General features: G+C 56.3%; 10 protein-coding genes across 10 annotated transcripts; 4 read left to right on the top strand and 6 right to left on the bottom strand.

The window, feature by feature from the left end:
* Positions 1-448: 448 nt before the first annotated feature.
* On the bottom strand, positions 449-1,279 carry LY79DRAFT_588748 (Pre-mRNA-splicing factor Cwf15/Cwc15; the record flags this gene model as incomplete). The annotated part of the gene is made up of 3 exons (XM_060560952.1): positions 449-502; positions 571-1,197; positions 1,247-1,279. 3 exons carry the CDS (start codon positions 1,277-1,279, stop codon positions 449-451), a joined length of 714 nt encoding a protein of 237 aa, XP_060416437.1.
* A 234-nt stretch (positions 1,280-1,513) lies between these two features.
* LY79DRAFT_628404 (exoribonuclease family protein) lies at positions 1,514-2,590 on the top strand. Its single transcript, XM_060562138.1, has 2 exons — positions 1,514-1,754; positions 1,814-2,590. Exons 1-2 carry the CDS (start codon positions 1,591-1,593, stop codon positions 2,544-2,546), a joined length of 897 nt encoding a protein of 298 aa, XP_060416436.1. The 5' UTR covers positions 1,514-1,590; the 3' UTR covers positions 2,547-2,590.
* On the bottom strand, positions 2,591-3,632 carry LY79DRAFT_547558 (ADP-ribosylation factor family protein). Its single transcript, XM_060557333.1, has 2 exons — positions 3,424-3,632; positions 2,591-3,353 (listed from the first exon to the last, which is right to left on the bottom strand). The coding sequence occupies exons 1-2, from the start codon at positions 3,470-3,472 to the stop codon at positions 2,764-2,766; spliced, it is 639 nt and encodes a 212-aa protein (XP_060416435.1). The 5' UTR covers positions 3,473-3,632; the 3' UTR covers positions 2,591-2,763.
* A 349-nt stretch (positions 3,633-3,981) lies between these two features.
* Positions 3,982-5,258, bottom strand: LY79DRAFT_511147 (NUDIX domain-containing protein; the record flags this gene model as incomplete). Its single annotated transcript, XM_060554230.1, has 2 exons — positions 3,982-4,670; positions 4,724-5,258. 2 exons carry the CDS (start codon positions 5,256-5,258, stop codon positions 3,982-3,984), a joined length of 1,224 nt encoding a protein of 407 aa, XP_060416434.1.
* A 1,546-nt stretch (positions 5,259-6,804) lies between these two features.
* On the top strand, positions 6,805-8,019 carry LY79DRAFT_578148 (PQ loop repeat-domain-containing protein; the record flags this gene model as incomplete). The annotated part of the gene is made up of 3 exons (XM_060559940.1): positions 6,805-6,863; positions 6,928-7,093; positions 7,183-8,019. The coding sequence occupies 3 exons, from the start codon at positions 6,805-6,807 to the stop codon at positions 8,017-8,019; spliced, it is 1,062 nt and encodes a 353-aa protein (XP_060416433.1).
* A 301-nt stretch (positions 8,020-8,320) lies between these two features.
* Positions 8,321-9,784, bottom strand: LY79DRAFT_511228 (major facilitator superfamily transporter; the record flags this gene model as incomplete). The annotated part of the gene is made up of 3 exons (XM_060554239.1): positions 8,321-8,699; positions 8,835-9,385; positions 9,461-9,784. The coding sequence occupies 3 exons, from the start codon at positions 9,782-9,784 to the stop codon at positions 8,321-8,323; spliced, it is 1,254 nt and encodes a 417-aa protein (XP_060416432.1).
* A 307-nt stretch (positions 9,785-10,091) lies between these two features.
* LY79DRAFT_112069 (WD40-repeat-containing domain protein) lies at positions 10,092-13,898 on the top strand. The gene is made up of 3 exons (XM_060550709.1): positions 10,092-10,460; positions 10,509-12,019; positions 12,075-13,898. The coding sequence occupies exons 1-3, from the start codon at positions 10,349-10,351 to the stop codon at positions 13,764-13,766; spliced, it is 3,315 nt and encodes a 1,104-aa protein (XP_060416431.1). The 5' UTR covers positions 10,092-10,348; the 3' UTR covers positions 13,767-13,898.
* A 3,828-nt stretch (positions 13,899-17,726) lies between these two features.
* On the bottom strand, positions 17,727-20,117 carry LY79DRAFT_547542 (catalase). The gene is made up of 6 exons (XM_060557332.1): positions 19,655-20,117; positions 19,359-19,592; positions 19,246-19,302; positions 18,529-19,188; positions 18,124-18,434; positions 17,727-18,003 (listed from the first exon to the last, which is right to left on the bottom strand). Exons 1-6 carry the CDS (start codon positions 19,883-19,885, stop codon positions 17,973-17,975), a joined length of 1,524 nt encoding a protein of 507 aa, XP_060416430.1. The 5' UTR covers positions 19,886-20,117; the 3' UTR covers positions 17,727-17,972.
* A 2,993-nt stretch (positions 20,118-23,110) lies between these two features.
* Positions 23,111-23,704, top strand: LY79DRAFT_668153 (uncharacterized protein; the record flags this gene model as incomplete). The annotated part of the gene is made up of 1 exon (XM_060563488.1): positions 23,111-23,704. The coding sequence occupies one exon, from the start codon at positions 23,111-23,113 to the stop codon at positions 23,702-23,704; it is 594 nt and encodes a 197-aa protein (XP_060416429.1).
* Positions 23,705-24,450: 746 nt separating this feature from the next.
* On the bottom strand, positions 24,451-25,360 carry LY79DRAFT_668152 (ADP-ribosylation factor family protein; the record flags this gene model as incomplete). Its single annotated transcript, XM_060563487.1, has 5 exons — positions 24,451-24,474; positions 24,550-24,873; positions 24,969-25,052; positions 25,136-25,174; positions 25,286-25,360. 5 exons carry the CDS (start codon positions 25,358-25,360, stop codon positions 24,451-24,453), a joined length of 546 nt encoding a protein of 181 aa, XP_060416428.1.
* Positions 25,361-26,261: the final 901 nt, after the last annotated feature.

Below are 26,261 nucleotides of genomic sequence, written 5' to 3'. Positions count from 1 at the left end.
AGTTTCGTTTCGGGGGTATTATGTTAAAGCTTTAACCAGCTAGGCCACACACGCCGTCATCGCTGGACTGGTGACAGAGAGGACGGCGGGATGGATCAAATAGACATCTTCGAAGCTGGGTGGCTGGCTGGCTGAGGTAGGGCTCGGCGGTGACAATAAGGTTGTCGTCACGGAAGGAACGACCACCGCGTCACGGAATGATATGGTCCCCACCGACCAGACAGCACAGGTACCCGCGTTCCGTAACTCGCCAATGCTGCTCCAGAGCTTCTGTGATTGTGAACTCCGCAGAAGTGATAGACAGCCGTACGCAGACATGGAAACAGGCAGGTACGGGCCTTCTCACCAGTCTTCCGTTGTTGAAGATACCGTCCAGCAGCCAACGCCGATGCTCGCAGCCAAACCAAAGTGGCATTGTCCACCCGGAAAGTCGTCGGTGGTGGGGTATCTATCTAACATACTTGCTCATGAATCGTTTGTGGAAGTCGGAACGCAGGAGATCCTGGACGCCAAAGTCAGCATAACCATTCCGCGCCGGCCCTTCACGTTTGGGAGGGCAGTGCAACTTACGTTGATGAATTCCTTGCTCTTCCCCTTGTCCTCCGTGCCCCTCGCCTGGTTCTTGAAGACGACATCGTCGTCCCATCGCCGCTTCATGTTGAAGTCGGGCTTGTTCAGCAGCGGGTTGCCCAGCGCGATGTCCCTCTCCCTGGCCTCCTCCTCGACCTTGGCCCTCTCCCGCTCCTCGCGCTCCCTCTTCTCCGCCCTCTCTCGCCGGATCTTCTCCATCTCGCGCTGCAGCTCCGCCTCCTCGTCATCGCTGTCGTCGTCGCTGTCATCGTCGTCGTCCTCTTCTTCCTCCTCGTCCGAGGACGCGTCGATGTCTCGCGACTCTTCTAGTATCCTCCTCCGTTTTGTTTCAAAGTCTTCCTCGCCGTCTGCTTGTGACCCGGCCTCGAGTGCGCGCTTCACGCCGCCGGCGGGCGCGTCGGTGTCGTCGTTTGCGGAAGGGGGGGGCACACCGCCGTTCTTCTTGGCGAAGTGGGCAGCCTCGGCAGCGAGGAGTTCAGCACGGAGGTCGCGGGCCTCATCGTCGGCATCGCCGCCCTGGCCGGCCTGGCGGAACTTGAGCTGGGTGTGCGCCGGCAGGAGGCGTTGGTGGTATGCCGGCCCGCGGAGGGCTTCCTTGCCTCGGGCCTAGTGCATATTAGCAAGCTGCAATAAAAATCGAAAAGGACTTCCGTACCGGATCGAACGTAGGGCGGTGAGCGGTAGTCATCCTGGCGGTCCGCGTATGGTGTGCAGGAAGAAAGAGTCGACGTCTGAAGGGGTTGAAGTTGCTAGTCAAAGTCGCCGCGGATTGACGTTCGTTTGTTCCCCTGCAAATGCACGCGCAGCCGGCGGCTGGGTGGGTCTCGGCTGCTGCAGGGAGGGAGGCAAGCAATTAAGGCATTCACCGCCCGGCAGAATATTTGCAGCGCCCCGCCAATGCGATTGACCTCACTAAAGACCTGAAGGTCACTCACTGCCAGATTCTCATGAGGCCCCCAGGTTAAAGGTCACTTTTTCGCCGCCCGATCCGCCGCAAACATGCCCAGAGAAGCCGAGCCGTCAGCAAATGAAAAGGTCTTTGTCACACAAGCTCTCAAGGACAACTTGAGGCTTGACGGCCGGGAATTCGACCAGTACCGAAAAGCCCAGCTCACTTTCGGCGATGAGTTCGGAGTCGCCAATGTCGAACTCGGCAAGACAAGGTCAGAATACGACATCAATTCATATTGGTTTGGGCCACTAGTGCTAAAACGCCTCACAGGGTTCTCGTCAAGGTCTCGGCAGAAGTCACAGTCCCCTACGCAGACCGCCCCTTCGAGGGCATCTTCCAAATCACCTCCGAGCTGAGCCCCATGGCCTCGCCTGCCTTCGAGGTCAACCGCCCAACTGAGGCCGAGGTCCTCCTCTCGCGCATCCTCGAGAAGACGATCCGACGCTCGGGCGCCCTCGACACCGAGTCTCTCTGCCTCATCGCCGGCCAGAAGGTCTGGTCCGTCCGCGCCGACGTACACGTCCTCTCCCACGACGGGAACCTCACTGACGCGGCCTGCCTCGCCGTCATCGCCGCCCTGCGTCACTTTCGCAAGCCCGACACTTCCAACGAGGGCCAGTCCCTCACCATCTTCACACCTGCCGAGCGCGAGCCCGTACCCCTGAGCTGGTTGCACAGCCCCTTCTGCGTGACCTTCAGCTTCTTCGGCGACGAGGGCGAGATCACGCTCGTCGATGCGAACTGGATCGAGGAGCAGCTGCGCACCAGCAGCATGACGGTCAGTCTGAACAAGCACGGCGAGATCAGTCAGATTTCCAAACTAGGAGGCACACCTGTTGAGGCGGTGACGCTGCTGCACTGCGGGAACGTAGCGTTACAAAAGGCCAAGGACTTCTCGACACTGGTGGACGAGAAGCTGGCGGAGGACGCCAAGAGGAGAGACAAGGGCGGTCTCATATCGGAGCTCTTGTCCGCGGAGAACGACAGGGTAGTGGATGCATAGACGGAGACGGAAAAGTCCAGGATGCGAAAAAAAATTGTAAAAATGATACCCAGCCATATACGCTTCGAAAGATCCAATGCCTGCAACAGTGAGAGCCGCTCCCTCGGGGCGGACGAACTCGTTCCCGTCGGGCCCTTCAACTCCAGCAACGCCAGTCTAGATGGTTTCCATTTCCTGTGAAAATCATGCCTCGTAAACAGCTGTCCATCGCTGATGGCTACCGCATCACCGGCGGCCGCGATTCCTTGTTCCATTTCACTCTTGATCTCACCCACTCCACCGCCTCCTTGACGCCCGTCCCCGTCAGCGCGCTGACAGGCAACACCCTTGAGTCGCGGATACTGCTCGCTTTCTCGCCCTCAAACACCTTCTTCACAAGCCCCTCCTTGATCCTCACGACTTCGACGCAGTCCTCGCGGTCCTGCTTATTGGCTAGCACCAGCACCGGCACGCCCTCGGTCTCGGAGTGCTGCAGCACGTCCTCGAGCACGAGGCGGCACTCCTCGAGACGCCCTGAGCTGTCGTTCTCGAGGGTCCCGTTTCCAATGTCGGTCGAGTCGATGATGAACACGATGGCGTGCGCCGAGGAGTAGTAGCTCTGCCACAGCCGGCGCAGCGAGTGCTGGCCGCCCACATCCCAGATCTTGAGGTACATGTCCGGCAGGGTGATGGTCGAGACGTTCTGTCCCACCGTCGGTACCGTCTTGAGCTTCGGGTCGGGGTTTCCAGGGAGGAAGAGGGACTTGACCTGTTCGTGGAAGGTCGTCTTGCCGGCATTGTCGAGGCCGAGGAGGATGACGGAGTACTCTGCGACAGGGAGTGAGAGGTTAGCCAGGGCGACGACGGGTGCAGGCTGCTGTGTTTCATGCGCGCGAACCTTCTTTGCTGGTGGCCAGGAGGTAGAGGCCCTTTGCGAGGTGATACATGGCGGGCAACTATGGCTCTCGAGCAGGCCGGCTGCGATGCACGGGATGGGTGGAGGGTTCGGTCGGCGCAATTGGCGGGCTGTGGATGGATGATCGAAGTGCGACGGGACTAGGTGCGGAAGCTTGTGCCAGCTTGTGCTGGTTCTGCGGCGCTGACACGCTGTCCAGTGCTATGGTGGTGGGGGGAGGGCGCTACAGGGGTTTCAGGGGATCTCCTGTCAGCGGCTGTTCAGCCCTATGGTACTGTCCGTTGCACCACGGCCCAGCCCATGTGTCATCTGGAGGCTGGACGACACGGCATCTCATCTCAACGATCTTTCATATAAATTGTATGATTCTACTCGATTCGAACTCATGATTTCGTGAGTATGGTACGAGAAATCCTCAAAAGTGCATGAACGTGAACGGCATATCGCATCTCAAGGCAAGGTAGGCCAACTCTATTCATCCAGGTCTAAATTCTTTCATGTCTAGATAAGTCGTCACCCAACAAACTCCTGATGTGTTACTCACATCTTCGGGATTACGGTCGCATAACCCTCAGCCACAGCGGTCAGAAGCCGGTTGGCAATGGCCGTAGGAGGGGGCAAACGGAGGCCACCCTCTTTGTACCCCTCCGGAGCAGGCTCACCAAGGCCACTGACGCCATACTTGAGGGCATCCCGGAGGACCTCGAGAGGGTACCACTGCGCATCCTCCAGCTCGGGGTCGTTGCCAAGATCGATCGTCTCGCCGTCGGGCAGAGCCTGGGCAATAGCACCGATCATCAAGCTCGCGGGGTAGGGCCACGGCTGGCTCGAGTGGATAACCACACGCCCGACCCTCACGCCGCTCTCCTCCAAGACCTCACGGCGGACAGATTCCTCGATGGACTCGCCGGGCTCGATGAAGCCTGCGAGGGTGCTGTACCAGTTAGGAGGATACCTCTTGTTGCGGCCCAGGAGCACCTTCTGGCCGTCGGAGGAGATGACCGCGGCAATCATGGTAGGATCCGTCCTCGGGAAGCTGATGTTGGAAACGCCCTTCCGAGTGGCGCATTCGGCCCGTTCGCGGGGAGTGTCCGACCCGGCAAGGTCGGTGGGAGGGCACAGCCGCTTGTAGCCAGCATTACCGGACAGGGACGGCTGTCCACAGCCTGCACAGAACTTGTGGCGGGTGTTCCAGTCTGTAATGGACCGGGCCTGGGCATAAATTCCAGCTGGTGCGTGCGTCAGCGACCGAGAAAGCGGGTGATTCAAGAGAAAACCTTACCGGCGTCCGGCTCGAGGGTCATGGGCCTCATGCCTTCGAGGAACTTGTGGCCTTTGCTAGCCTGCGCCTCGATAAGCTGGTTGGCGGCATCGGCATACGAGGCCCTGGGCGTCACATCCACAGCAAACCAGGGCCGGCCCTTGAGCTCTTTGTACTCAAAGGGCACATTTGCGCTCTCCTCGAGGCCTAGGAAGACGATGAGCGGTTTAGTAACTGTCGAGTCGAAGTTCTTGATGAGGTCCTCCTCGGAGGGGCCGAACGGGTCCTCGGTGGTCAGGGGCTTGACGTCCTCAAAAGACACAAACTGGACTTTTGCGGGCGCGTTGGTGAGGGGGCTAAGGTCCTTGAGGAGCATGAACTTTGTCTCCTTGAACTGGAACGCGGCCCTGAGGAAGGTGTGGTCGGTACGCAGCCAGCCCACACGGTTAAGGACGCTGCCTGCGAAGTAGTTGACGGTCTCCCGTCCGAACTTGCGGGACAGCATAGAGTCGGGGTCGTCGACTGGTGCGGGGAGTTTCCAAGCTTGAGAACCCATGCCGAGGTTCGGGGGGTGGTGACGGTGAAGCTATCGCGGGATTTCCGGGTATCGGTCTGGTGATCGACGTCGACGCGCTGGATATCCGGCGATAAGTTGAACTTGAGGAAAAGTGATTCTTGAAATATCACGACGATGTAAACAAGGGGATGGTTTGCAGCGTCCAGAAGTGGTGGGATATCAAGAGACGTGCAGCGGTGGTGGGCTCAAACGGCTGATTAATCAGTTTATCGACGGACAGGACAGGAAGAATGAGAGATGGGAGAGCGACCGAGCGACCCATTGCGATGGAGCCGTTACGGTGAATCACTAATCGCCGCCGAGTCCCGATAAATGGAGCTCCCGGTAGATCCCCCCCTTGTCACAGAAAACTGTGCGGGACGCTTGACACCCAAAAATGGACTTGTCATTGAATGGCCGGGAGTTGTCGCGGAGTTCGGGGCTAAGTGGTGGCCCAATAAGCGCGCTGGATGGTAGGTAGGCTTTATTGCTTCTGTAATCTGTCCTTCGAAGATTAGACGAGGGGTAAAAGTGTATAGATTCGAGCCGAGGGTTGTCAGTGGATGTCAGGTAGACAGAGGGTCTTCGCGGCCGATGTCCGAATTGTCCATCCGTCTCCTTTCAATGCCAGAGATAATTAAATGAGGACCAACTCCATCGAGGATGCGAAACAATGCATGGCAAAGCCCAAATGGCGAGTGTTATTGCGGCATCTCGGATGTGAGTGGAATCAGAGAGCATACGGAGTACACAATTCCACCTAGGAATAAGCTTATCCACTCACTCGACTTGATCCTCTAAAATGACCAAGGCGCAGGCATGGGGGTACAGAAGGAGAGCTTAGTCATGTGAGCATTCTTAGTGTGCAAAAGGTACGTAAGATTGAGCTGGGTGCGCCAAAACTCTGCATTGCGTACGTGCCTAGGTACATTACAGTAGTGTAGGCATGTAGGTACCTAACCTACCACGCAAGCAGGTAGAGCCAACTGTAAAAGGTAGATGTGCCAGCGCACCCTAGGCCCACTCCCCCGCATTTTGCTCTTTTTCCGGCGGTGGCAGTGACGTCGCGACATTTCGGCTCTTCACTAAAGATCCTAGCCAAGGGCCTCGCTTCCGCTGGGTGAGAGAGCCTGGCACCCCTCAAAGAAACTTGCAAGCGCACGTGGGACCCTGATGGTGTGTGTCCGCCCCCAGCCAAGCGGAAGCGGAAGCGGAAGCGGACGCGGGAATGCGCGAAATGGCGACCATCTTTGCGAAATGCTAATGTCTTTGCCGATGCGAAGAAAAAAAAAAAAAGTCTTCCCACTTCATCGCCAGACCCTGAGAGGACATTTCTACCTTCTCCTTTTTTCTTCTTTCTCTAGCCATTGCAGCCTCGGAAATTGCAAAGGCCCCTGGTTTTTATTTTATTTTTTATTCGTAGGCATCGCTGTCCATAATCTAGGCTTCTTTTACTGCTGAGATTCTTTTTTTTTTCCTTCCTCACGAGCTTCGTTCCCCCTTTGTTAATCCTTTTGTCGCATTCTCCTGTGTCCGAAGCCGCGTCATGGCTCCCCCTACCGCACCCCTCAACCTCGACGTTGAGGCCATATCTGGCATTTGCGGGTAAGTGCGCTCTTCTACCCCTCATGAGATTGTAATCACTCCATTACTGACACGATGCGCCTAGTTCCATCTCAATTGCCTGCTGGGTCGTTGTCTTCTCGCCCCAGATCCTCGAGAACTTCCGTAGAGGCAGCGCCGATGGCCTGTCGCTGCAGTTCATCATTGTCTGGCTGGCGGGCGATGTCTTCAACATCCTAGGAGCTGTCCTTCAGGGCGTCCTTCCTACCATGGTGAGTCAGAGCCAGCCCTTGCAAACCTGTTGCTTCCGCCTTACTGCTTCGAGAACCCCTGGCTAACGCTATGACTCCACTACCCCTAGATCATTCTCGCCATCTACTATACCATTGCCGATATGGTGCTCTTAGGACAGTGCTTCTACTACCGGGGGTTCACTTGGAGGGACGAAGTTGTCCCGCCAACCCCGAAGCCGCGCAACCGCACCGGCGAACCGAACGAGCGGACCGGCCTCCTCCCCTCGGCCCTCATCGACCGCGAGCGCCGAGGCTCGGATTGGTCCAGCCTCTCACCCGCCGCGCCAATGCGTCCCGAGAGCGTGCCCGCCCCTCCCCCGAGACCGACGACGACGATACAGGCACTCCTGTGGAACACCACCGCCGTCCTCATGGTCTGCGCCGCCGGCGTTGTCGGCTGGTTCCTCAGCCGCGAGTACTCACGCCCCGACGAGCCCGGCCACGAGACCAACGACAACGACGCCCTGACTTTCAACACCCTGGGCCAGGTCTTTGGCTGGCTCTGCGCCGTCTTCTACCTCGGCTCTCGCCTGCCGCAGCTTCTCCTCAACTACCGCCGCAAGTCCACCGAGGGCGTCAGCATGCTCTTTTTCCTGTTCGCATGCCTCGGCAACTTGACCTACGTACTCAGCATCTTCGCTTTCGAGCCCCGCTGCAAGCACGACGAGTGTGCTCCCAGCGAGGCGAGCGCCATCTACGGCCGCTACATCCTGGTCAACCTGAGCTGGCTGGCGGGAAGCTTGGGTACCCTGCTGCTCGACATGGGCATTTTTGCGCAGTACTTCATGTACCGCGCCGACGATTTCGCGACCGAGGATGAGGAGGAAGATGACCAGAGCATCGACGAAGACCAGTGGGACCAGCGTCCTCTGCTCGCGCGTGGTGATTCCGTCTACCACCCTTAAGGGGCGGTACAATCCCCCCCTCCCCCCACTGCTTAATTGTAAAGGACTGTATTTGCGAAAGTGTTTTCGGGCGCACGCGATGCACGGGAAAAGTGCTGGTGGTCATTATTTGATATTAAAAGTATTTATTGCATTACAGGTTTTTGGGAGCTGGGTTTAAAAGTACATTACCATTCGGAAAATCTGGAAAATCAGGAAAATCAAAAAGGCACGGGCTTGGAGACGTAGATCATCTGACGTAGATCATTTGATAATCTAGAAGAATCAATTATTTCTTCAATCGGTTATCAGCCATTGACCTCTACCCAATCCTCTTCCAGGCAAAGCTGGCTCCCCCCATGAGAGCAGTAACGCCCGTGAACACAATCAACGTCCCGTAGCCACTGCCATACCCGAACCCGGCTTCCCCCTTCCACGGGGCGCCCTTGATCAGCGCCTCGCTCAGTGGGCCCGAGATGACGTTCCCGACCCCCCGCCCCGCAGCCAGCATGCCAAACACCATGCTCGGATCGACACCGCGCTCCCGCTCCCGCTCGTGCTCCACCACGGCCTTCATGATCCCCGGCCACGCCGACGTGTACGCCCCGGCGAACAGCCCGTACACGACGCAGAAGACGTACAGCACGCCGAGGTTCGACGAGAACCCCCACGCGAGGAACGTACCGGCGGTTGCCCCCGCGCTGGCGAGCATCAGGCACGAGGGGGCCGAGAAGCGGTCCACGAGGGACCCCATGACGATGCAGCCGAAGACGGAGGCGACGTTGACGAGGAGGATCGTCAGGGCCGAGGCGTAGGTCGATGCGCCGAGGACGGACTGCGCGTAGGAGGGCAGGTAGATGCCCGGCAGGAAGAAGCCCATCGCCTCGACGATGCTGGCGACCTGGTACAGCGCGAAGGGACGGCACAGCATGAAGCGCAGGTTGCTGAACGGGCGCGCGTGCGTCGCCTGGGAGACGGGCAGTCTCGGCTTGATGAAGAAGGCCAGCGGCGCCGTGAGGGCGAAGAGCAGGCCGGACCACAGGCGGAGGGTCGTGCGGAAGCCCACGTGGCCGAGGAGGTACTCCATCAGCAGCGGGAGCACGACGCCGGCGAGGCCCGTGCCGGACCACATTATGCCGTAAGCAAAACCCTTGCGCCGGACGAACCACTCATCGATGTAGAGGATGCAGGGGCAGTAGGCGACGGCGCCGCCGATGCCGTAAAAGACGCCCTGGGTGACGATGAGGTGGGTGACGGTGCGGGAGAAGGAGGACGCGGCGAGGGCGACGCACATGACGATCAGGCCGAGTATCGGCGCGTGGCGGGATTCTCGGGGGAAGAGGCGGAGGAGGCCGATGACGACGGGGCCAGAGAGGTACATGATGCCCTAGGGTTGTTGTCAGTATACAGCATCCCGTCCAGCAACGAGACGTCTCATAAGACACGGCGACCGGATATTCACCATCGCACAGGTGCCGATGACGGCAATATTGGGCTGCCCCGCGAACGGCGGGTTCGTCGAGTAGTGGTTCTGGAAGACGCCAAAGGCGAAGGGGAAGCCCCAGACGAGCATCTCGATGGCGAAGCAGGCGGCGAGGAAGAGCCAGGCCTGCCTGCCGCCGTCGACGGGCGGGAGCGAGGGGAACTCCTGGCTTTCGTCGTGCGAGTCGTGGACGCCGGTGCCGGTGCCGGTACCGGATTCAGCCGTCGAGTACGGGCCACGGAGGGGCGGGGCCGAGATCGCGGTGTGTGGGGTGAGGTACTGGAGCTCCGTCTGCGAGGACATGGCTGCGTTTCTCGGGGGGGGGGGGGGGGGTTTCGAGAATTTCGATTGAAAAAGTTACCGTCTCTGCCTGTCAGCCCTCCAAACTCGTTTTCTTTTTTTCCCGACCTCTCAAGTGACAAACGTTGTAGTTTGGCGGGCAGCATGGCGGCTTTAAAGCTGACGGGCCGGCCGGTCTAGCTAATTTCGACGCCGCGGCGTGAACCCACAATACGCCCTCCGCTTGACTTGTTGACAGGGGTCGATCAGCGGTCAATTTGAAGGAAGGCGTGAGCTTGTAGCATTACAACAGCGGACAATTAGGGGTCCAATAGGATCCGGGGGCGCATCTGTTTTGGAATTGGTCGACTGCGGTTTCCACCAAGCACCCGGAATTCCACAGTTGTTGCTTAGCAGCTCATCGTCCAACAGACCAGGGTCCGTCTTCCGGCCAATGGCGTGGGCGCGCATAAGCGAAACCCCTCAACCATCAGCCGTCGTCTGCTCGGCCTGATCAGCTGAGAGTGGCCTCGATGAGAATGACAACTCCTACCCGTACCATTCTCCGCCGTTCAAACACCCAGCGCAATGGGGGATGACGGTAGCGGGTCATCTCGCACTGGCGCCCGGTCAGAGCTGCACGGCACCGGCATTCAACACTCGGGCTCCGGCAATTTCAGCGCTCACAACATCTACATTGGTAGGCCCCCTCGTACGCATCATCGCGTCGTGCTGACCTACGAGACAGGAGCAACATCCGACGCCGACGCCAATTTCCTTAGGGATCTACGAGTGACCGATCCGCGCGATGACAAGGCGCGTATCGAGCGCACAAAGGGCGGTCTGCTGCGAGATTCGTACCACTGGGTACTCGACCACGATGACTTCCGCCGTTGGCGCGACAGCGAACAGAGCCGACTGCTCTGGATCAAGGGCGACCCGGGCAAGGGCAAAACGATGCTGCTCTGCGGTATCGTCGACGAGCTGGAGAAGCTGCCCGCTCGCACGCTATCCTGCTTCTTCTGTCAAGCGACTGAGCCACATCTGAACAACGCGACGTCTGTGGTCCGCGGGCTCATCTATCAAATCTTCGATCAACATCCTTATCTTATTGGGCGAGTACGGAAGAAGTACGATCATGCGGGAAAGTCTCTTTTTGAAGACACCAATAGCTGGGACGCCCTGTCGAAGATGCTGTTCAGCGTCTTGGGAGAGCTAAGCCTGCAGAAGACGTATCTGGTCATCGATGCGCTCGACGAATGCGAGGGAAACCTTAATCAGCTTCTACACTTGATCGTTCAAGTATCATCGTCGTCATGCGCGAAGCTGATCGTCTCCAGCCGCAACTGGCCAGACATTGAGGATGCCTTGGCCGATGCTACGCAGAAGATTCGGCTCTGCTTGGAGCTGAACGAAGAGTCGATCTCAGCCGCCGTCGGTAATTACATAAAGTACAAGGTGGATCAGCTGGTGCGGTCAAAGAAATATGACCGTGAAACACGAGATGCTGTGCAGCAGCATTTGACGTCAAACGCAAACGACACGTTCCTATGGGTAGCATTGGTCTGCCAAGAGCTTGCAGACCCGAAGGTCCGGAAATGGCACACCCGCGGCAAGCTGCTCTCGTTCCCACCAGGGCTCGATGCACTATACGCGCGCATGATGGACCGCGTTTTCAACTCAGACGATGCCGATATCTGCAGAGAGGTGCTCGGCCTCGTGTCGGTTACCCATCGCCCGCTCAGCCTGGTGGAACTCGCCTCTTTTGCCGACTCGCTAGAAGACTATGCTGAAGATGCCGCCTCTCTGGAGGAGATTGTCGCTACTTGTGGGTCTTTGCTGACTCTTCGAAATGGGGTTGTCTACTTTGTGCATCAGTCGGCCAAAGACTTTCTGCTCAAGAACGAATCCAGGATACACCCGGATGGCGTAGCACGAGAACACCGTACTATCGCCTTGAAATCGATCAAGGTTATGTCGAGAACACTTCAACGTGACATATACAACCTGCGCGCCCCAGGATTCTCTGTTATAGATGTCAAACCACTCGACCCTGATCCACTCGCACCAGCTCGGTATTCATGTGTCTACTGGGTCTACCACTTCGCGGACGGGGCCCCTTCCGGACAAGAACAGGACAGCGGACTGGTTTATGCTTTTCTGAAACAGCATTATCTTCACTGGCTGGAAGCACTCAGCCTTCTCGGTAGTATATCTGAGGGTATCCTTCAGGTGTCCAAGTTGGCTCATCTACCCGAGGTTCGTCTTAGTAGATATTACAAGCTACATTGTAGTCCATACTAACTCTAAACAGGCGTCATTAGACTTACACACGCTTGCTTGGGATGGGCTCCGATTTATTCGGACGCACAGAGAAAGCATAGCAAACTATCCCCTCCAGGTGTATGCTTCCGCACTCATTTTCACCCCCATGCGTAGCTTCGTAAGGGAGCTGTTTCGTCATGAGGAGCCTGCATGGTTGGTGGTGAAGCCAGATATGGAAGATGAGTGGAATTCCTGCCTTCAAACTTTTGAGGGCCACAAGGACGTTGTCGCCTTAGTGGCCTTCTCAGGCAATAGCAAACAGCTAGTTTCAGCATCAGCTGACTGCACAATTAAGACCTGGGACCTTACAACTGGCCAGTGTCTTCAGACACTAGAAGGCCATACTGAGGCTGTTGACTTAGTTGCCTTCTCAGGTGATAGCAAACAGCTAGTGTCAGCATCATATGACTGCATAGTTAAGATCTGGGACCTTACAACTGGCCAGTGTCTTCAGACACTAGACGGCCATACTGAGGCTGTCAACTCAGTTGCCTTCTTAGGTGATAGCAAACAGCTAGTGTCAGCATCAGATGACTACACAATTAAGACCTGGGACCTTACAACTGGCCAGTGTCTTCAGACACTAGAAGGTCATACTGATGCTGTCAGCTCAGTAGCCTTCTCAGGCAATAGCAAACAGCTAGTGTTAGCATCATATAACTACACAATTAAGACCTGGGACCTTACAACTGGCCAGTGTCTTCAGACACTAGAAGGCCATACTGCTGCTATTAGCTTAGTAGCCTTCTTAGGTGATAGCAAACAGCTAGTTTCAGCATTATATGACTGCATAATTAAGACCTGGGACCTTACAACTGGCCAGTGTCTCCAGACACTTGAGGGCCATACTGGTGTTGTTACGTTATTCGCCTTCTCAGGTGATAGTATGCGACTGGCCTCTGCGTCGCAGGACAGCACAATTAAGATCTGGGATATAGCAGGCCAGTGTCTCCAAACACTCACAGGTCATACTGGTGATGTTACGTCAGTAGCCTTCTCAGGTGATAGTATACAACTGGCCTCTGGGTTGTGGGACAGCACAATTAAGATCTGGGATACAACCGGCCAGTCTCTCCAGACACTCAAGGACCATAGTGATGAAGTCACCTTGATAGTATCTTCATATGATGGTACACAGCTAGTTTCAGCATCATATGACTGCACAATTAAGACCTGGGACCTTGCAACAGGCCAGTGTCTTCAGACACTAGAGGGCCATACTAAGGCTGTCGAATCAGTAGCCTTCTCAGGTGACAGCAAGCAGCTAGCGTCAGTAGCGTGGGATAGAACTGTTAAGGTCTGGGATATTGTAACCGGTCAGTGTCTCCAGACAGTGGGATTACTTTCTTGGTGTGCGGATGAGGATGTACGCTTTTCAACAAGTGGCGCACAACTCTATATTGGGGAAGAGGTCATCGACCTCAAAAGTCCATGTACCACAAGCACCACGCAACAACCACTGGCGGCCGTTGCCGCCGAAACGCCTCAACTTCATGGCTACAAAATCAGCGATGATGGAGTGTGGATTACAAGAAACTCTGTGGGTCTATTGTGGCTACCATCAGAGTACCGTTCGCATCTTTCGTGGGAACGGGCTGTGGCAGGGTCTACGGTGGCCATCGGCTGTAGATCAGGTCGGGTATTGTTGTTTCGTTTCTCCGAGAGTGAGCAGGGTATTTAGGAATATCTCTCTCTTATCTTTTTTCTATAAGTTGACTTTGGAATCTACGGCAGCTTGTTGGCATTTCAACTTGTCGAGATGCAATAATAATATGAGGGCCACTTTGATTTCTCCTTATATCACCAAGTAGAATGCTCTTACCCAACCTTGTTGTGATGATTGCATACCTGTATGATTTGAGAAGTCTCATCCCAATTGCATACAATTAATCACATGAAATGCACGACTTGTCGGCTTGTAGAGAAGTAGACTTGTAGCGTTCCATGCGACCTGACTCGGAAAGGAAACTATGCAGTGGGTGTAACCCCCCTCACATGCTTTATGCTCTCAAAAGAGGTCTCTATAGTTTGGCCGTCCCACAGATGTTGGCATCTTTGGCGAAGAACCCGAGTCGACTTCCTGGGGGATGGGAATGGTGCTTGATGTCGTTCCGTGGAAGGTCACACTTATTGAAGTTGAAATGCCGTTACACATCCGTCGATCACGCGCTCGGGGGGTGCATTCTTGAGAGACCACTCGACAAATCGCGCCAGGAACGGTTCGGGCTCCGTTTGTTCAACAATAGAAAGCGAGAGAGACGGGCGGGGCTACGGTTCTATATGCCGGTTGATGTCGCAGCAGCTGAACTTTTTGGTGGCGCAGGTAGCAACGAGACCGGCAGGCTGTGCAATAATGAAGCTATTGGCTCAGGCGGGTTCTCATTCGGCGTTACGAGCTTTGTCATAGGCTTCTTGACTGGGGTGTGGCCTATGTCAAGAATCAGCCCACAAAAGGGTCCTGGTCTTCGATGTGACGCTATTTTTGAGTATTGCCTTTGAATATGCCGGCGGAGAGTATACGGAAGCTGACCGTTGTTGTGGCTTGTATCTCACTAAGATCAACGAGTCGTGTTGAACGGGATGGGCCAGGGCCGGGGCACAGCCGGCGCTGGAAGGACATAGAAGGAAAATGTCATTGAGATCAATTAGTAGTATCAATTATATTGGAGAATCTCGGAAATCCGGCAGGTATATGTATATAAAAGTGACAAAAGTGAAGGCGCTCAAGCTTGATAATCAGATCTGTTATGCGGCTCTACGCAGCTATTGTCTCATTGCTACGGGATCGCTGACTGGCACTGGTTAATAATGTTTACCGCCTCTCCGCTCACAACGCTATCATAAGAACGTAAAGTTAGATGCAGATCCAATATCCCAAGTCACGAGCAGCTGTCATGTTTCCAGGGTTTCAGCCTTTTCGGAGCCAAGTTTAAGTACGCCGATAGCTTTCCAGCGCTCTCGCAGCTCGCCCCGTCCCATTGGGCCCCCCATCCGAAGTGCCACTGTTTCGAATTGAATCGCGGAGCCCTATACCGTATCTTCTCGTTTAACTGACACTCCACTTTTATTTAGGTTGGCCTATTAAATGGTTCTGTCAAACATCTGATGCTGGCTCTTTTCGGTAATTGCCTATTATCGTTAGCCCGAAAAGAAGTGGAATGTCAGTTAAACGAGTGTATACGGTACTCAAAACCTGCCGCTACGACTCTACCGAGCACATTGTCCATCTGGGGTCGGGCTCGTTAACGTCAACTGAGGCTGAACGAGCAAGAAAAACGAGGCACTCTGGACTGAGATCCTGGCACACCCCGTTGTAGCATCCGCAATACGACGCCAGATTGTTGCGCCGGGCTCGGCGCAGCAATACTGCGCCTCCCCTGGGCAGCCGATGAGACCGGCGGTGCTTATCGCGCCGGGGGGACCTTCATCTACTGGTAACGAGTCGGCATCGCTCGATCGGGGCCCTTCGGCGTCCTAGAAAGCCAGCGGCAGTTATAGTTCCAGGGTATCTCGAAGAAATCTAGAAGAAACCAGCTTGCCCTGCAATAGTTCGCGCCGCCCCCCAGCGACGCATCTAGCCTCGCGGAACATCGGCTCATCTTAATACTGTAGCATAAACTCAGATAGGGCCCAGACTCCAAAGGGCAAACCATCTTGATACCATCTCGAGGGGTAGAAGTGATGTAGGGCCAGCAACAAGCTTTCCTGTGCAAACCCTCCCAGCAGCTTGTCATACCGATGCATCCCGGAATCGCTGAGGTCATTCCACCCATTCCCTGTCCCTCCCCTTCGTGACCAGGGACCACCCCCCCCCCCCCACATTTATTCGACTGCTGCGCACCACCACGAGGTCAAGCTCAGGCCCTGTCTCAGCGTAGTCCTGGTAAGGATATCCCGAGCTCGCATCACGCTACCAGCCGGTCCTAACCGCGGGATAACTTTTGCGTGCTTATGATGCGCGTATCTGTACACGTTAGTTCCTATGCAGTCAAAGAAAAAGAGACGTTCCACATATTCCGTACTGTACACTAGCTGGACTCTTACCAATCCTCAAAAACACACCGAACCGGCGGGTCGCCTGACGGAAGCCTCGCCCATTCTTGCATCGTTCTCTCGCATTCCATATGTCCACCCCGATGTACGTGTACCTACGTACGGGGAACTATTGACTTACATCATGCGTCGTATACCACCTGGGTAGGTGTCACAGGGAGAATGCGCCGGAAACAAAAGAAAGGAGGAGAAAAGGTCAACCCGGCGCAGGATGCATGCCGCCAGCCCACGGTCGCCCCTCTGGCCCGGCCTCGAATCACGGTTTCCTGCCCTTTTTTCCCATCATGCGAAGGGGTGGCCCGGGACCTCGGAGCCACGCACCTCAAACTTGGTTTCCCAAATCTTCTTCCATGCCTTCCTGCCCGTTCGTTTCCTACCACTTTCTTCTTAATAAGAGTAATTGATCGCTGTCTCGCACGTCCTCTTTGTAACATCCCGGTCGCCGTCTTAGTTTTTTGCCTGGATATTTTCTTTTTTCCCCCTCCCGACGTATCGCACAACCTCACTTACACACATACACACATTCATCATCCCTATTATTATCACCATCACTGTCGTTTCTCGAACTACTGGCCGGGGTCGAGTCCGTGACCCCACGAGATACACTTACACTCGCGCAGACGGAGGACGCTGCGCTTTAATCAAGAAGAGAACAACGCCGCGAAGCTTTCGCCAATAATACGTAATCCCAGAACGACAAGATGTCGGCCCAGATCGAGTACAATCAGATGCCAAGCGAGCCTGCCCCAGCCGTGCTCCCGGAACAGAAATTCAGCGCAGAGCAACCTGTGAGTTCCCAAGCAACCATCTCTCGTTCGCCAGCTGTCGAGACGATGGCGCACTCTGTCCCGCATCGAGTTGTTCCTCTTTCCCATCTGCCCGTGGGCAACTGCGCTCCAACATGTCCATGATTGTTCGGACCCGAGCTAACCGGCAACGGTCTGCAGCGCCCGAACCAGCCCATGACGATGGACCAACAAACCCACCTTCGAGGAGGTGAGGCCGGAGTAAGTAGACACCCCCTTCCTCGTAAAGCCCATCATGCCCTCAAACATTGCCCCCTTCCTTCAGCCTTGACTCCCCCTCATACCTGCGCAAAAAGAACCACATCGATCTCTATCACGTTGCGTGAGAAGGAGAACAAAGGCCGGGGAAGATGATGCGCGAGACCCCCCCTCCCCCTCTCGGCCAAGCACGATGGCTAACAGCCGACCCCCTCCTGTATCAAGGCCCTCTGCTGCGGGCTCTGCGCCGGCCTCTGCTGCTACGAGTGCTGCTGCTGCTGCTGCTAGTTCCCTCTCCGATTAGTGACGTTCAAGGATGTTGTCGAAACCGAGGGAGTCAGGAAACCGATGACCTCGAGTAAACGGATCGAAGCTACCTCCGAAATGAGATACGAAGGTGGGATCGAGCCCGAGAAGTCCCGCCGTCGCCGGTACGCGCCACAGTGCGGGAGGTGGTTGATACGGGGAGGGGGCGGGTTACGGTAAAGAGGGAAGCAAGGCGTACACCACATCATATATATATACCAGGGCATCGGGTTTTTGTTTGTTTTTTTGTTTTATATCACAGATTTTGGTAGCATATATTCTTTTGAACAATCGTGCTTCTTTGTTTTTGTCTTGTAGGGTATTCTGAGCTCGTCGTACATCGCTCTCACGCCAGTGCTCGGCGGACACTATCTCTCAGCTACCCTTTCTCCCTCAACGTGCCCAACCGTATCGCACAACGGTTGTATCGTTGCTGTTGCCCAGACTTACACAGACTTACGTCAACCACAGCATAGCTCTGTCCCCCGTCACTCGTCCTATCCAAAAACCGTATCTTTCCTCGCTTACAGCTTGGAGCGGACGTCCTTGGCGGGCCTGTCGCAAGTCAGCAATCAAAGTATAAATAAAAATAAAATCAAGAGACGAACCCTCCCCCCCTGGAGATCTCGGTTTCCCAAAAAGGGAAAAAGAAGAAAGAAAGAAAGGAAAACTTACGCGGCAATCTTCTCCGTCTCCTTCTTGATGGCGGCGCCCAGCTCAGGCGTGACCCGGGAGAACATCTCGTAGGTGCGCGCGCGGACGTCGGGGCGCGCGCCGGCCAGGGCGCCCGACACGTTGGAGACGAAGTTCTCCTGCTGGCCCGGCTGGCGGCCGAGGACCCGCCAGAGGCCGAGCGCCTGCTCGTAGTCCTCGGGCTTGACGGGCCCGAAGAGGTCGGTGACGACCTCGCCGGCCCACTTCTCGTGCGGGGTGTTGACGGCCTTGACGGGCTTGTAGTTCAGGGGGCGGAAGCTTGAGGGGTAGTTCTGCGGCAAGGAGGGTCAGCCAGCTGCTTCGTTCGTGCCGTAAAGATGGAGCACAAATATATGCAAAAAGAAAGACGAGGGTGGCAGGACGTACGGGGTTCGCGCCGTAGTTGCCGTTGACGGCCATGGCGCCGTCGCGCTGGAAGGGGTTGAAGGCGTTCAGGGGCTTGTTGACGGGGATCTGCTGGTAGTTGACGCCGAGGCGGTGGCGGTGGGTGTCCGGGTAGGAGAAGAGGCGGGACTGCAGGACGGGGTCGGCGGAGGGCTCGACGCCGGGGACCAGGTGGGAGGGGGCGAAGGCGGCCTGCTCGATCTCGGCAAAGTAGTTCTCGGGGTTCTTGTTGAGAGTGAGCTTGCCAAAGGGCCGGAGGGGCACCTCGCTCTGCGGCCAGACCTTGGTCAGGTCGAAGATGTTCCACTTGAGCTTCTCGGCCTGCTCGGGGGTCAAGGTCTGGACGTAGACGGTCCAGCTGGGGTACTCGCCCCGCTCGATGGCCTCGAAGAGGTCCTGGGTGTGCCAGTCGGGGTTCTCGGACGCCATCTTGGCGGCCTCGGCGTCGGTGAAGGTCTTGTTGCCCTGGTCCGTCTTCAGGTGGATCTGGACGTAGACGAAGGAGCCGTCGGGCTTGGTCCACTTGTGCGTGTGGCCCGAGTAGCCGTTCATGTGTCGGTATGAGTAGGGCGTTCCGCGGTCGGAGAACAGGTGCATCAGCTGGTGGATGCACTCCTGATTTGTGGACCAATAATCCCACATCTGCGATGTTAAATACGACGTTAGATACGTTTCTCACAGAAGCGATTGTCTGCATACCATCGTGGCATCCTTCAGGTTGGTCTGAGGGTGGCGCTTCTGAGTGTGGATGAAGACCTACAGCATGTTAATTTCAAGCTTTACAGACGCATACCAGGCGGGGCAAATATTACCGGGAACTTGACCGGGTCGCGGAGGAAGAAGATGGGCGTGTTGTTGTAGACCCAGTCCCAGTTACCCTCTTCAGTGTAGAACTTGACGGAGAAGCCTCTGGGGTCGCGCGCGGAGTCGGCGGAGCCCTTCTCGCCGCCGACGGTCGAGAACCGGACGAGGGCCTTGGTCTTCTTGCCGACCTGGTTGAGCATGTTGATGGAGGATATGTCGCTGATGTCGTGGGTGACCTCGAACTGCAGCCGCGATGTCAGCAATCCCGGTCACGTTGCCCCGTCCCTCTTTCAACAAAACGAACCTCGCCGTAGGCGCCAGCGCCCTTGGCGTGGACGACGCGCTCGGGGATGCGCTCGCGGTCAAAGTGAGCCAGCAGGTCGATCAGGTGGAAGTCCTGGAGCAGCAGAGGGCCCTGAGGCCCGATGCGCTGCCACGCCTGGGCGTTCTCGACGGGGGCGCCATTGGAGGTGGTGTAAGTCGGCTTCTCGTCGTACCGGTAGGTGGAAGGAGGCTTCTCGTCGTCGGAACCCATCTCGTCGGTCTGTTGTCGTCTTCGTTCGGGTGTGAAGCAGAGGGTGAGGTGAGGCTTTGAGTGAGTGTTGGTCGGCTTGAATCCAATTGAGCACTAACAGACACGGGGCGGCGAGTGGAAAGTCGGATCGGGAAACAGATCAAGTGAGATCTCTAGGGAGGGTCCGCTGGAAGGGAAATGAAAAAGATAAATACTCTATCGTACGGAGTACAGCAAGGCAAAAAGACAGCGGGTCCCTCCCGTCACCTCGGCCCCTCCCTCTGCTGCCCAGTTTCTTCAGCTCCTAGAACCGGCGTTCTCTCAGGTTTGTGAAGCTCCAGTAGAGTATCTGGCCAATGGGAGGACCGGTGAATGCAAGCTTGGGACGGCCGAGGTCCACCGGGAGGCTCCATCGCGAGATTTCCTAGCGTCACTCGGCCACCCCGCTTGGAGATAGTAGCTCCACCCCCTTGTTGCTGAAATGTGCGGGTGAAGCTTACGACATTGAGCGGCCTTGCCATGACTGGGGAAGTCAGGCGAACATTTACTATGTAAACTCACTCGCCTTGCTCGAGGGGCAACTCGCCTTGACGCACACGGTCGCGAGCCTCTCTTTTGCATTCGGTCATTGTAATATCGAGCAAACCCATGACACCGTGGGATTCTGCTGCTTCATTGGGAGTGAAAGCTTGCTCCAGAACTGACCCATGTCAACGCACCCTACCCAGTCCTTTTAAACCGTAATAATCATTCCACGCATCCAATAAATCCAAGGAAAATATCCTGGCCAGAATTAGGCCCCAAGTTGATCGTGTCTAAAGGTTGTTTACAGAGCTCCAGATCTAGCAAGAAGTTTGCATTAGATCACATTGGATCTGTACCAAGAATTGGCGATGTGATAAGATCCAAGGGGCTAGAACCTAGTGACTATGCAACTATACGTGGCGGAATGTGTATGAGCAGTCTCAACATATACCACAAGGGGCCCAATCGGCAACTCTATTGATTTCCGTTAGGGGTTCCGGGCTCCCACCACTCACTGCCAAATTGAGTTTTGCAACGGTTGCACCAGTCATGACCCGCTCCTGCTGACCTCCTACATGTTACCGCGTAGTGTAGATGTGTTGACCGAGGGGTTGGGAACACTCTACGATGCGGTCGATTATTGCGTAGACGATGCCGTATCTGCCAAGGGTTTCTTTCGGAGAACGCCCTCCAGGGCACGACCATGAGATGTGCGATGTATCAAAGAACAAAGGGCATACGGCGTCCAACTGACGGTGCCCCCCATCCACGGCGACTGCCCCTCGGTTTGGGAATGGAGCACAGGACGAATTAGCAGCAGCCAGAGCTGTGCGTTATCGCCGACATCGTGCGGGGCGCTATCGCCGCGGCAAAGGTCGCGCCCACACCAGAGACTTCTAGCGACCGCCAAGGTCTGCATTCAGGGAGACAAAACTTCTATCTCGCCGCGTCACATGGCCGCTCGTCGGGTTCGGCTGACGAGCCGACGGGGCCCGGCACGCTTCCCGGGCGCCGCGGGCTCTGCTTTGGGGCAAGGGGTGCGTGCTGTCGGCCAAGCGCCGAGGACTGAGACTTCGCATCTCGGCGATATCCCGGGGGTGGCCGGAATCTTGCATTGAGCCCGAAGGCTTGCTGGTGTGCATGCTATTGGTTGTCTATACACCAGAACGGACAAGACTCTAGGGACGAACCCCCTCCCCCCGATCGAGTCACGAAATGCTGCGCTGGGAGACAAACAGAACATGAAAGATCCTATGTCCGCCCGCTAGTAAGAGACAGAGTTTCTGTTTCAACCCGGGGAGGATCCACGTGGCTCCGCGGAAGAATGGAGGTGACGTTCCCTCAGCAAGACAGACGGCGCCTTCCGGCGCGGAAGCCATTCCGAAAGTCAAGCCGTTCCGGAGCTGCAAGTCTCAAGCTGCACTCTGTTCGTAGGCAGCTTAGAAGAAGAGCTCCGGGAGGTGATAGGGGTCAGCGCATTGGAATTCCCCAGTGACATCTGCCCAACAACCCTGTCAACTGCCAGCGACATAACACGACGTCGAATGCACGACGCCCCCGCTCTCACAGCTATAAGCTCATAGTCAACGAATTTGACGTAGACCTTGGCCGAGAAGCGCTTGCTATCCGTCATGCAATAGGTGTTAACGAGCTATTGAATATCAGAGCTCGGCTTGCCGAGCGGAATACCAAGTCTTGAATCAAACCCGCACCATCACCGCATCGACTTGGTGCTTGTCCTCTCTTGTAAGAGCCATTGCGGTGTTATGGTCGGATGAAACGAGATAAAAATACTTCCGGTGCTGGAATGGAGGGGAAATAAACGGGTTGTTTGCCCGTCATAGAAAATATGGAAGCGTCATACAGGGAATGTACGGCGAGCAACCTCAACCAGTGTCACTGACTTTTTGGCTGACGATCCTCGTCTTCGCCCACCGAGAAGGTGTAAGTAGGTCTCTATCGGCTTGGCCGACTTGGCAGTTCTCGTGAAAGGCAAATTTTACTTTCGTCGGACAGGTGAAGAGGGCAAGTCCAGCGACATATGATGTACGACGCGCCGGCTCGGGAGGTTGACGGCAGGACCGTCGACGTACGCCCTAAGGCCTTGCCTATTACAACCTCCGGCCATGCGGAACGAACAGGCTCATCATCCTCCCCCAACAACCCCCCCCCCCCCCCCCCGACTTCTGTCAAGTGTTACGGGTGGCTCTCTCCCCGCTCTATGACAGTCTTCGCCCCGAAACAGAACGGACGAGCTGGAGGCGTCACTCCCAACTCACCCCTTCAAAACCACGGTACCACACGAATCACGACACCACACGACGAAGGACAAGCGGGAGGGAGCAAACGTGGCGAATTCTCCGCGATGGGAAGGCCAGCGTCACACCCGCATCCGACCCGGACCCGAACGCGTCCTCTATCCGCGGTGGATGCTCAAGTAGGGGGTTTCCATGAGCGTGTGGCTGTGAGAACACATGAGTCTATCACAAAATTCACCGTCACACGCCATATGTGATTCACAGCAAACCCCTTTTCATCGCGGCTACAGGAAATCTCGCCGCCCGCGTTGCCGAAGCAGACTAAAAATCCTATATAACACTCCCCCAGCTCTGTTTTGGTACAGGAAAACAATATCTGGTATTTTCAGTAATCTTTCGAGAAAAAAAAAGGCTTTGAGATACAAACTCTGTGGACCTTCAGCCACCATAGAACAGGCCCATCATGCACCTCGCAACACCCCTCTCTCTCCTATTCATTCTCACCGCAGCAACACCCAGCCCGGCCCCGATACCGCCCCTGGACGATGACGACACCGTCTGCCCTGAGCGCACGATCGCCTGCGGCCCAGTCTGCGTCCGGGAGAACCAGCGCTGCTGTAACGACCCCTCCACCGCCGACTTCTGGTCATGCGAGAGCGCCCAGTCGTGCGGCCCGTCAAGGAAGGAGGGCTGCCGCAACCCGGTAGACCAGCAACCTTCCCCTTCCCCTCCCACTTCCCCGTTGCCGTCCCCGCCGCTCGGACCGCCGACCATCACGGTGTCGTCCACCGGGACGCGGACGCGGACGGTTCACACGCAGCCGACGCCTACGGGCGCGGACCAGCAACCGCCGACGTGCTTCTTCGACGTGCCGCTCGCGAGGCGGGCGCCCTCGGAGGGGAAACATATGCCCTGCCCCACGTCGCTCGTGTCCTCGCTCGACACCCCGGCCGGGGTCCCCACCGAGACCGGGGCCGCCGCCGCCGTCCCACACCGGCGGTGGGATATCGCGGCGCTTGCTGCCGCCGCGGCAGGGGCGGTTGCGTTGCTGGCTTAGCCTGCTCTGGAGGTCCCCATAATGATAAGGCAGTTGCTCGATAAAGTCGGCATTGCTGTTTTCTTGTTTCAAATAGGGCTCGCTCATGCTCATGAATCCAATCCGAGAATTATAACCACATCAGGTGTCTGCTGCGTGTGAGCCTCGATACTCCAGCGAGGTCTTGTGAAATGTTTCTTACGCACCTCTTCCACCTCATTTCCACAGTCATATCGTGCGGCGAAGACACAGACAACAAGGACGACCATGTCAGAACAGAAACCAGGGACGCGGTACGACGTCCCCGTGCTGGCATTAGAAGCGTATAAACTGATAAAACGACGAATCAACTCGAGTTTCTCTCTGTCTGTCTCGTCCCGGCCATGCCCTTTGACCGCCTCATGCAAATGTATCTGCGCAATGTATGTATCCATCCGTTTCCGATCGAGAGCCCATCGTTCCAACGAGGGCGTTGACGCCCATTAACAACTGGCGAGGCTGACCGGTTAACACTGCCCCCCAATTCCACGTTCATCACTCTGTTACACCCTCGACGAAGGCGAAACGCCGATGCTTCGGTACCCTGAGGCCGAAAAAAATCCTACGTGGGGCCTTCTCCCTAACCAAAAGACACCGACAAAAACACACCACTGATGCGCAGCTCTGCCCGGCTAAAGGGGCCGTATTATGAATCGTGAAGGGCGTTATATATAATGGTTGCTGGGGGTTGGCTGGCGTATGGGGTTCAAGGAGCCGAGACTCCTTGTTTATGACTCCTGGTTGACAGTTTGCTACAAGACGTCAGTACTCTGTTGAGGAAAATGACTTGCCCCTCAAGAAAGCCAAGGGGCGGGACGCCAACGTACGACAAGCCAGTCCATGCCCTCCGTAACACCACTGCCGTCGACGGCGGAGCAGGCCATGATGCTCCAGTTCCGGTCGCGCAGCTCGCCCAGGCGCAACGCCTCCGAGATCTCACCCGCGCCCTTGGCGCCGGGCTGATCCTGTTTGTTGGCGAAGACAAGGAGCGAGGCGTCCTTGAGCTCCTCCTCGTTGAGCATGGCGCCCAGCTCCTCGGCGGCGGTCTGCAGACGCTCGATATCGGTCGAATCGACGACGAAGATGACGGCGGCCGTGTTGGCGTAGTAACACCGCCAGTATGGGCGGATACTGGTCTGGCCGCCTAGATCCTACAGGCAAGGCGCGCGGGGCGCTCGTGTCAGTCTCTTGCGTGCTCGCTGAAACGTGTGAGGGGTGCATGGAGGGGGGGGGGGGCTCCGCGTACCCAGACGTTGAAATTGAGATTTTTGTATGTGACGGACTCGACGTTGAATCCTATCGTCGGGATCGTTGTGACAACCTCGCCAATCTAGACGGTCCAAAACGTTAGCTTCCCAGTTGTCCACACACGCGCCCGCGCGAGTGTCGGGGCTGTTTAGAGCGCAAATCCACCTTTAGTCTGTACAGGAGTGTCGTCTTGCCAGCGTTATCCTACATCCGCAGTTTGTCAGCCTCGTGCATCCGTGTCTGGACAGGGATTTGTGGTCTCCCAGAAAGCGGCAGCGATGGAGGGACGTGTCTATCGGGGGAGTTGTTGCGTACCAGTCCCAAGATCAGTATCCGAATCTCCTTCTTGGACCACAGAAGGCCGGAGAGCCATGACATGCTTGCGCCCATCTTGATGGATTATACGTTGGAGGGTTCGGAAGGCGTTGTTGCTGGTTTCAGGACTGGCAAGTAGCGACGCAAGGACCGTGGTGTTGCGGGCGAGTGTAGTAATGCTTGCTTACCACTGTACGCGGTTGGCCTCGGGACAGAAAGGTTGGTGGTGTAAATAGGTAGCAAAGGTGGCTTGTTTCCCAAGAGGCGGCAGCTGAATGACGGAAGACCCCTGGCGGTGAGTTGGGTACCTTATGTACAGGGCAATCGTACCCGTGTCCGCATTGATAGAGAAAAACCCAGGAGATCGGATGAAGCTCAGGGGTAAAATGACGAGAGGCCTGCCTATCCCTTTCTGATTTGGTGACAAATAGTCGCTCCGTCCGTTCCTTCAAGCTGTTTTGCCTGCAACCCAGTGGACAAAGGACCGTTGTACAAGAATCTTGACGGCTTGCTCCCCTGGGGCGTAAGGTAACGGTAAACGGGTTTCCCCCCTAATTGACAATTTTTAAGACATGCATGGGTGGATGGGAATTCCGGTCCGGGCGTTCAAACGGCACCTCTGGGGGCCGGTTGGGGATTATCACGTAATCAGCGTATGGTCTGACTGCCTTAGGCAGAGTTTCTCTGTCGAGTCATTTCTGAAAAAGGATAAAAAGACAAGAAAGTCTTATCTAATCAGAACTTCTTCGATGTAAGGAGGGGGAGAGCCACGCGGAGCCACACGATTAAGCCTCTGAGGCGAGTGACCACAGTGACTCCTCCGGAAAGCGTGACCGACCCCACCTCTTGCCCTGCCCGCCAATCAGGGCAACTGCGGGCTCGCTAACCCAGTACGCCTCCTGCGCACGAATTCTCTAGAAATCAGAAAAATCTCCCAAACCCATCGAGAGCACAACTGCACCCCAAGGACTCGACC

This window comes from Colletotrichum navitas (assembly GCF_030913465.1).
Source record: "Colletotrichum navitas strain CBS 125086 chromosome Unknown LY79scaffold_16, whole genome shotgun sequence".
NCBI lineage: Eukaryota > Fungi > Ascomycota > Sordariomycetes > Glomerellales > Glomerellaceae > Colletotrichum > Colletotrichum navitas.
The sequence above is the reverse complement of the archived record's forward strand: the minus strand, read 5'-3'. Positions and strand labels throughout refer to the sequence as shown.

Bases quoted from the DNA above. Each gene is read 5' to 3' on its own strand.
- LY79DRAFT_628404 (XM_060562138.1), top strand. From the start codon at position 1,591: ATGCCCAGAGAAGCCGAGCCGTCAGCAAATGAAAAGGTCTTTGTCACA. The intron at 1,755-1,813 runs GTCAGAATACGA...AACGCCTCACAG, and splicing joins GTCGAACTCGGCAAGACAAG to GGTTCTCGTCAAGGTCTCGG.
- LY79DRAFT_112069 (XM_060550709.1), top strand. From the start codon at position 10,349: ATGGGGGATGACGGTAGCGGGTCATCTCGCACTGGCGCCCGGTCAGAG. The intron at 10,461-10,508 runs GTAGGCCCCCTC...CCTACGAGACAG, and splicing joins CGCTCACAACATCTACATTG to GAGCAACATCCGACGCCGAC. The intron at 12,020-12,074 runs GTTCGTCTTAGT...AACTCTAAACAG, and splicing joins AGTTGGCTCATCTACCCGAG to GCGTCATTAGACTTACACAC.
- LY79DRAFT_547542 (XM_060557332.1), bottom strand. From the start codon at position 19,885: ATGGGTTCCGACGACGAGAAGCCTCCTTCCACCTACCGGTACGACGAG. The intron at 19,593-19,654 runs GTTCGTTTTGTT...TCGCGGCTGCAG, and splicing joins GCGCTGGCGCCTACGGCGAG to TTCGAGGTCACCCACGACAT. The intron at 18,435-18,528 runs GTACGTCCTGCC...TCCTTGCCGCAG, and splicing joins GCAACTACGGCGCGAACCCC to AACTACCCCTCAAGCTTCCG.
- LY79DRAFT_547558 (XM_060557333.1), bottom strand. From the start codon at position 3,472: ATGTATCACCTCGCAAAGGGCCTCTACCTCCTGGCCACCAGCAAAGAA. The intron at 3,354-3,423 runs GTTCGCGCGCAT...TCCCTGTCGCAG, and splicing joins CCTGGCCACCAGCAAAGAAG to AGTACTCCGTCATCCTCCTC.